This window comes from Antennarius striatus, chromosome 13, assembly GCF_040054535.1.
Source record: "Antennarius striatus isolate MH-2024 chromosome 13, ASM4005453v1, whole genome shotgun sequence".
In the NCBI taxonomy this organism is placed as follows: domain Eukaryota; kingdom Metazoa; phylum Chordata; class Actinopteri; order Lophiiformes; family Antennariidae; genus Antennarius; species Antennarius striatus.
In genome coordinates, this window is record NC_090788.1 from 7,558,083 (window position 1) to 7,567,326 (window position 9,244).

The following is a 9,244-nucleotide window of genomic DNA, read 5'->3' on the forward strand; positions in this document are numbered from 1 at the left end:
TTACCAGACAGTGCCTTCACTCATTTCTGAGGAGGGTTGTGACAGCTGGTTGGTGTATCCATTGTCACTGAGTGACACAGTGGTGTAAGGTGTGCCTGGGCCACAGATCTCACTGGAGATGCTGTGCACAGACCCGGGTACGTGAGGCTCTGGACTGGGAGAGTCCGAAGGATGATGGGGTCCTGTGTCAGAGAAACACTGCAGCTCTCCAGGACAGTGGTGGCCCGGATGGTGGTGGTGGTGGTGGTCTATGATTCCTAGGGGGGTCCCGGCAGGAATAGAAGAGGGCACGAATCCCAAATCTGCTGGAGTCTGAGCCTGGGAAGGTGGCATGCCTTGAAAGTACTCATAATTCCCTCCTGAACCATAGTATTCACCAGGATAGTCTGTATAAGCATACAAATATCTGGATTAGTAATTAAATATTTACATATACATGTGTGTAATTACAAAAAAAAAAGCTCTTTTAAGGCCTCTCATCATCTCTGCTGAATTTTTAGATATTTCTCACCTCCATAATAAGAGAAGTGTCCCAGATCCTCCGGTTCCAGTCTCTCCCCCAGCGCCCTCATCCTTCTCTGGCCGCGAAAGAACATGTGTCTCCGTCCGCCCAGGCTGCTCAGCTGCTTCATGCGTCTCTCTTTGGACCTTCGGTTCTGGAACCAAACCTTTGCAACAAGGAGAGGAGGGAAACACGTTCTGCATGAATGACGCAAGTAGTAAAGTGGATCAGAAAAGGAAAATGTGCTAAGCGCGCTTCGCAGAGCCCTGCAGACATCACTTCAGTGTGTCTAAGTTGAGCAAAAATCCAACAATTCAAGTTCGATTTGCGCTTCTTTAATGTTTGCAGCAGCAGCCGTATTTTATTTTATTTTATTTTATTTTTTTTTTTGGTAATTCAACCGACAGAACGGTTAATGTCAAACACAGGCCAAGTCGCCAATAACAGTTATTATAATGATTCTGAATATGTGTAAAAAAAAAAAAAAAAAAAACAACCAAAAAAACCCCAAAAGGTTATGAGAATTAGTGATTTATTCAGATCACTTCCAATTTCAAGACATTTAATGCGTTCGGATGTTGAAAACGTTGCGTCAATCCACCAGTAAATTTCATATGGACATGCCCATGTATGTCAACGCTGATAGTCGTGCTTTTAAAGCTTTTATGGGGCCGTGGGAGAAAAGGTTACGGAGGGAAAAAAAAAAAAAGGTTTATTGGCTCTTTCTAAAGAAAATGGAAAATAAATCATCGCAACAGTAAAAGAACTCCAAGGGTGCCCCAAATTGCCATAGTGGCCTCAAATAAAATTGGTTTTCCTGCCCACGACAGAACATAACACATCCTCAATTCTTTATTTTCTTTTCTTTTCTCTTTTCCTGTCTTTTCTTACCTGAATGACTCTCATACTGAGGCCGGTTTCCCGTGACAGCTGCTCCCTGATGTGCCTTGTGGGCTTCGGCGTGGCCGCAAAGGCGGCCTTCAGAGTTTCGAGCTGCTTGGCTTTTATGGTGGTCCTCGGTCCGCGTCGCTTCCCGGCGGCGCTCTGCTCGTCGTTGTCGTTGTTGCCCACATCCTTATCAGATAAATGTCCTGTTTCCGAGTCCTTCCCGTCGTCCTGCTGGTCCTGGGAGTCTGGGGACAGACTTGGGTCGCTGCACGTCGTCACTGCGATATGAAGGCACGATGTTCAATATTAGTACAGAATCAGCAATTTCAAAATATCCTGTACATTTGGATAAGTATACGTAATTATAAATATATGTAGAAATCCAGAATAAATTTATATTTTTAGGAAAGGATTAAGTCATCATCATTATTATTATTATTATTATTATTATTATTATTATTATTATTATTATTATTAATAATAATAATAATAATAACAGTAATAATAATAATAATAATAATAATGATAATAATACACACTTAAACGTTTATATATGAATGATAATATTTTTAAAATAATAAAATTATAATCCCACAAATTATAACCCCCAAAACACTCAACATCACGAACATACTGGGCCTTTAATCACCTGAAAGGAGGATTGTGTCTTTCCCGTTGTTGTTTTGATAGTCCTCTTTACAGAGAAATTTGAATTCGTCCAGGATGTAAAGTTCCTCTCCGGTGGAAAGCTGTTTGTTACACATCATGCAGGTGAAACAGTTCAGGTGAAACACTTTGCTCTTGGCCCTGCGGACCAGATCGCTGGGTAATATCCCCTGGGCGCACCCATCACACTTGGTGCCAAATCTCCTGTTCAAGAGGGAGAGAAGCGGTCATGGGGAAGTTTGAGTTGGATTTGCATCAAATTAATTTTCTGCTGGAAATGAGTTGATTAATTACATTAAGCACAACCTGCAAATAATATACAAGCACATAGGATATATGGAATAAAAGAAGAAAGGCCTGCATATGTAGGTATAATCTTACATATGTATGAGTAAGTGACATAAACGTCCTCTGGGCTATGATGTTGTTGTTTTTTGTCTGATAAACTAATTAGTTGAGTTTTAATTTCTCTTTTTTTTGCTGATGCCCTGAACAACAACCAACAACAACAAAAAAAATAGAAAGAAAAAAATGCAACTGTCCCTTGATGCTTACCTAAAGAAGTCATTCTTACAATACAATTTCCCCTCTCGAGAGAAACACTTCTCTGTCAAAGTGCATTTGCATTCGCAGCACTGGACACATCTGATGTGCCACGGTCTGTCTAAAACTTTGAACAGGAACCTATCGGTGATAGGCTTTTCACAGCTGGCACAGTGGAGCATTGTCCCGTTATTCCCAGTTCAGTGTGGGATGCGCACTTCGTTGATCCAACGTCCCGTCTCCTCGGTGTTGGTTTATAATGATCCAGAAAATCCAGCGTATCCAAATTAATGAAAAATTACATCACCGTCCGTGAGGTCAAACGCTGCTCTTGCTCTACGCGGGGCAACAATCCACGTGTGGCAAACGGCTCCGAACGACAGACGAGGTGCTGGAAAAACAGCATTTCTGACACAGAATTATGAGATCATGAGCGGGGCCCATCGAAATGATCCGCACGCAGAAACAAATAATCTTTGATGCTTACTGTGGTGCGATTTATCCTGAGAGGTGTCTAGAGAAGAGCAACCCGTCACTGGTGTCTTATTTTCCTCTGGTGAGCTCACGGTCTCGGAGCGACGGTGTAATGAGCGCACCTCGTAAAGCTCAGCCTATCGCCGATTAAGAAAGAGATGACGTCAGAACCAGGAAAACCTATGAGTAGCCCCTTTTTCCCTTTACCGCACACTCGCCATACTTCATGTGCCTTAGCCCGCGGTCCTAAAATAAAATAAAATGAAGTAAAAAAAAATAAAAAATAAAAAAAAAGGAACACCACTTTCAAAAGGCAAAATACATGACATTAATGCTTCCACTTAAAAAAAAACCTTCTTGTTGGAGATGACTTTAAGTAAACATGATTGAAAAAAAACCTGACATTTATCTGCTTAATTTGAAAAGCTCCAAAGTAATTTTGAGAAACAGTGACTTGAAAATAGGCTTTCTAAAAATAATAAAGCATGTAAATTCCCGTATCCTGTCAATGTTCTCCTTATATTCATTGTACTTTTTCCTTTCTCAACAGCTTCTTTTTCATTGGTAGCCTGATGAGGTTCAACGATCACATCAAGACAATAATTTATTTCTTATGGAAAAGGCTGCATGGGGGGAAAAAAAAGGACTGCATCAGTGAAGGATGAACAATTATCAGCAGGTCTCTGTAATGCGGAGTGAGGACAGATGAACATGCTGAACACAATCTTTTCGCATAATGTTGTGCACCAGCATTATTTCTCATCTGGTCTGAAAGGACAAGAATCACTAATGGTTATAATCTGCGGCAATAGGCTGTCCCGTCCAGATTTTATCGCACCATGTTGGCGCACTGGGGATGGAGATAACACATTTCCATACAGGCTCCCAGCTCTGGTGGAGCCTGATATCTCAACTCCCGACAGTGAAACGTCAGATTTTTTTGTTCTTGGCCTCCTACATCAGGAGCTCATAAATACAAAATATAGATCAGCATGTCGTCTTGTAGTTAAAAGAACGAGTCCTTGACAATTGAAGGTTTTTATTCAACAATATTGATGTAAAGTGTAACCACTCACAGTTTTTCAAAATCTATTTTTATTGGATCCAAATTACACCATTCAATGGGCTAATTCGTGCAGAGTGTTGAAAAGGTATCATGGACATTTGTTCTCTCACAGTGGATATTGAGGATGACACTATATGAACAACACCTCTGCACATGAGCAGAAACAGATGACACACTACTTTTCTGATAAAATGTTGTAAACTTTAATTTTTTTTAATTTAAATGTGTGCAGCGAAGGTGTTCAAAAGGAAGGGCAGGAATGGCAACTGTCTTTTGTTCTTCTGCTACTCCTCCAGTTCTCCTCCTCAACAGTTGGTATAGGGTCCATTTATGTTTATATGTCAGTTTTTGTTTCAAACCCTGCTTCTTTCATGAACAAGTATTGCAGGAGTGATGTGAAATATTCAGTGTATCTGGAGCCCTCTAACCTTCTTGTTGAATTTACAGTGACAGAAGTTAACTGCTAGTATGGACAAACATGATCAGTTACATTAAATACTGTTGTGTTTCTCACCTTCTAACATGTGGTTGACTCATCCAAGAGGCTAATCCCTGGTGCAAACATGTATGCCCCAGTTACCTCTATTATGCAATAATAATTGTCTTTTTTCATTTGGGAGATTGGTTTAGTGAATACAAACTCATCCGTTAAACCACATAAACAAATAGCTTTGCATTTTATGCCTCAATCTTTAAATTCCAGTTCAATTGGAAAAAATGCAGGTTAGCAGCGAGCGAAAGACAAAAGGCCAAAAGGCATCCCAAGTTCATTAGAGGTGTTGATTCTAAGCCAATCCCTGTGCGCTGCCCGGCTGCAACACTCCAGCACACAAGAGGGCTCGCTGCAGCGCAGGAATCTGGCAGGATGTGCACTGTTTGTTTTGGAGTGAAAAAAGCATGTCATTAGTGTGTGTTAATTGCAGCTAATTAGACCTAACAAGATGAACAGGCCACCCACTGGGACCATTCACACAAATAATTTGTAGAAAACAAAATTAATTACTAGATGCTAATTAAAGTCAATTCAAGCCAATTAAACAGTGGTGGAAGGGGAAAGTTATAGAGAGGAGAAAAATACCTGGCAACACACAGCATGACATGACAAATACGTGTGGCAGCTCAAAGAGCTCATCACTGAGGCCCAGAGGAGGACCTCCATCTATTCAGCTCCTCTATTCTGAATCCAGCCTATAGCAGAGGGCTCCAGTGATCACAGAGACATTTTTCATTTAACAAAAGTTGCAGACTCATCTTGTTATTCAGTCCTTCTGTTATCCTATCAGCTTTAAATGAATGGTGTAATTGGCTCCCGGTTTGTCACCCTTAAATGGTTTTCTGTATGGATTGTTATAGTTTGAGTTGTGATGTCTTGGATGAAACATCAGTCACATTCAGCCAAGCCTGAGGCTTCATATTCAGCACTTCAGATTAAAAAGAGCATTTTTACTTTGAATTTAGGGCAGAAAAGTCACTCTTACAGGACATGGTCTAAATAGGTTCGTGATCTATTCAAATGATTGATTTCATAATTCCATAGCATGCAAAATTATGCAAAAATATTGACAGGTTAGAGTTTATGTCTATTTTCTTGTGTTGGAAAAGATTTTTTTTGTAGCACATGTAAAAAAGGGACTCGGTCCCCAGAGGGCTGACTTCAAGACTGCAAAACACTGAGAGTTTTTAAGAACATGTTTTCACCTTTATAAATTTTTAATTTCTATGCTTTACTAAGAGTTAAAAATATAATAATAATAATAATAATAATAATAATAATAATAATAATAATAATAATAATAATAATAATAGCAGTAGTGGTATTTGCATTATTTTTTATGACTTATTATTTTGTAGTTAAAATGTGTTTTCTGTACAAAGGGGCCAAACTCCAAGCAAACATCAAAGTTTGCTCAAAGCTCACAATCAAAATTTTCAAAACAGATGAAAGATTCCTCAAAATATTTTAATTATTTCATTCATTTATTTTTCTGTGTAATTTTTTTGACCTAGTCTAATAAATCAAGTCTAAATTGTATCTCTATGTATTTTTTCAGTTTAAAAAACAAAACAAAAACTGAACAGATTCTAACTTCCTGAACCTGATAAAGTAATAACCAATCATGTATGACTGAAGCATTATAGCATCTGTAATTGCTGTTTAATACCCATTGCTGACCAGGGAAAGTACCACCTGCACCCTTTCTGCTCCGAGCCATCTGCCCTCCTGCCTTCATACTGTGTGACAAGTGGAACATCTTAGTGCGACATTTGCAGTGCACAGCATATATAACACCTAGCTAGCGGCTTGAATTTCGCATATCATAGGAGCGTAGACAAATACAATGGAAATTAACTGCTATTCCAATGTGTTCTTGACAAAAATCATCCCCCCTGTCAAATTTAATTGGTGGTTAATACATATTTTATGATAGCAACAAAAAGTATATACAGTATTAAGTTCAAGTTTAGAAATTTGGAAATTAAAAAATGTTACCAGAATGTGCCAGAAATCTACATTTACCACACAAATACCGAAACCCATCACTACAGGCTGACATTTAAAAAGTGGAGGGTAATCCACGTTGACCACCCTCTACAGAGACCTGCCAGATTACATCAGGGAATTACCTTGTTCATGCATGTATCGTCATAATTTTTTTAAATTGATATCAGTCATGGCTGTCACCGGCACTTACATCATTATACCAACAGTGATTCAGAAGTAGTTGGGATAATTCTCCAAAAGTACTTCCTGTGGCCATTCAAAAAAGTTTTTAATGACATAAAAAAAGAAAAAAACTCAAACAGCTATTGCAGAAATCAATCAAAGCACCCATCCTGTCAATCTTTCTTTTTTTTGTTGGAATATTGAACATCGGTAGACTCATCCTCTGCAGTAAGACGGACATTTCATGCACAATACGATCAGTAGAGAGCTGAAAAGAAGATAGTGTCAAGTGCAATGGTGACCCCGGTTCCATACTACATTTTTTGCATGAGTGAATTACAGAGTGTAAAGAAGAATACGGGAGCAAGAGAAGGCACAGAAGGGGAACTGCCCCATATGGGGGGACAGAGGGTGATCTGCCTGCAGGGCCGTTCAGTGAAGGAGGCCCAGGGGACTCAGCGCCCACGGTCCTGGTGATGATGGTGATTGATGCCGGCACGATTCAGACACCCCAGACGCTGCAGCAAATTAAAAGGCTATTTTGTAAAGTTGTAAAGAAGTTGAATGGCAAGTGGGAGTGATGACCCCGCCCCCCCCCCCCCCACACACATCTCTGTCACACCATCGGCTTCTGTTTGGTTTCCTTGGTGTCATCAATGCCTCGAGGGAGGAGCGCTATTACAAGCCTTTCACTCTCATTCATACTACATGGATAGACTGGCTCCGCTTGTGCACATATGGGGGCACGTATGAGCGAGTGGATGGAGAATAAATATGGATCCATGCACGTGATGAGACACTGTAAGTCTACCTATGAGTCAGTAGATGAAAGTCAACAAGCAAATATTGATGAAGCATCCGTGGGGAACTTGGTATGAATATTCCTAACGACAGGCAACAGTCCTTTGTCTGCATCTGTGCAAACCAGCTCTTTATCAAACATGATTTACAAATCATTTATCCTCAATTTGAATTTAATTGACCCAGATGACCTGAGGATGCACCCGTTGCTGGGTGTACAGCCTTTGCCTGGGAGCAACGTGTGTGGGGAGAGGACACGGGGAGACAGACTGCATCAGGCGAAAGGCAGAGCAGCCTTCAGGGAAGACAACTCACATGCCAGAGGTCAGCCCAGTGTCAAGTGGGGAGTGGGCCCAGCTGAGCTGCCTTGGCCCACGTATTGTGCTCATCAACACAGCTGCTGTCAGTTATCAGAAGTATCTGCAAGGGGAGCTACGGCGGGGGTAGGGGTGGAGGTGCAGACAGAGAGGAGGGTGTTTGTGTGCTTGTTTCGGAGGAAGTGGGGGTACAGGGGACTGGGGATGGAGGCTGGGGAGGGGGGTTATTGGCATATGGTAGTACTAGGAGAGGGAAAAGGGCTTCATGCAACACATGCCAAATCTCTCACAAGCTGGTCACCTGCCAGCATCTCAAGGCTGCTCATTTGAAGGGGATAGAAAAATTGTTCTTAGAGTTGTCAGCTATGTAAATAAATAGTAAAATCACAATTTTAAAATAACTTAAGCCCAACATCCAATTCTAACAAGACATGTGGGTCATCCTCATGTTTCTAGTAATGTAATGTAAAAATGTAGAAGAAAAAAAATCAGTGATTGACCACTTCCAAAATTAGTGCATGTTCTACTTCTCCATTAAGTTTATGAAAATATATCTAGCGGTTTATGCTTATTTGATGAAAATGCTGAAAAAAGGTTCTATCTTGCAAAGTTAAGGGAAGTGAGGTCACAGATTCACTCCCAACTTTGAAACATGAAAATATAACACTTTGATGATGTGGTGAAATACACATTACTGGAAATAGCTTAAGTCCTCAACAGACATTTCTATTCACATTTTGCTGATGGGATACAGATTGAACCACGGCGAATGAAGTAAAGTTGTAACACAGGAAGCGGCAACAACAAGTAGCGTAACAAGATGCGCTATTACCATGAATAGAATTTCAGTAAGTTGTTGTAAACTTTTAGGATGTGGTGGCAGTTGAGTTCCTGACTGGGTTGTTGAACAGGATCTTAGATAGTGAGAAGATGCCTGAGGAATGGAGGAGAAGTGTGCTGGTGCCCATTTTTAAGAACAAGGGAGATGTGCAGAGTTGTGGCAACTACAGAGGAATAAAGCTGATGAGCCATACTATGAAGTTATGGGAAAGAGTAGTGGAAGCTAGACGAAGGGCAGAAGTGAGCATTTGTGAGCTGCAGTATGGTTTCATGCCAAAAAAGAGTACTATAGATGCAGTATTTGCTTTTAGGATGCTGATAGAGAAGTACAGAGAAGACCAGAGGGAGCTGCATTGTGTTTTTGTAGATCTGGAGAAAGCTTATGACAGGGTGCCCAGAGAGGAACTGTGGTATTGTATGAGGAAGTCTGGAGTGGCAGAGAAGTATGTTAGAGCAGTGCAGGACATGTATGAGGACTGTAA

The 9,244-nt window shown here is 40.6% G+C and overlaps 1 protein-coding gene across 1 annotated transcript; it reads right to left on the bottom strand.

Moving 5' to 3' along the window:
• LOC137606594 (LIM/homeobox protein Lhx1-like) lies at positions 1–2,781 on the bottom strand. Its single transcript, XM_068331921.1, has 5 exons — positions 2,612–2,781; positions 2,040–2,260; positions 1,394–1,668; positions 512–668; positions 1–386 (listed from the first exon to the last, which is right to left on the bottom strand). The coding sequence occupies exons 1-5, from the start codon at positions 2,779–2,781 to the stop codon at positions 1–3; spliced, it is 1,209 nt and encodes a 402-aa protein (XP_068188022.1).
• Between the last annotated feature and the right edge of the window lie 6,463 nt (positions 2,782–9,244).

Coding starts and splice junctions, on each gene's coding strand:
- LOC137606594 (XM_068331921.1), bottom strand. CDS start 2,781: ATGCTCCACTGTGCCAGCTGTGAAAAGCCTATCACCGATAGGTTCCTG. Junction 2,261..2,611: donor TGTAAGAATGACTTCTTTAG/GTAAGCATCAAG, acceptor CCTCTTGAACAG/GAGATTTGGCACCAAGTGTG. Junction 387..511: donor ACACTTCTCTTATTATGGAG/GTGAGAAATATC, acceptor ATGCTTATACAG/ACTATCCTGGTGAATACTAT.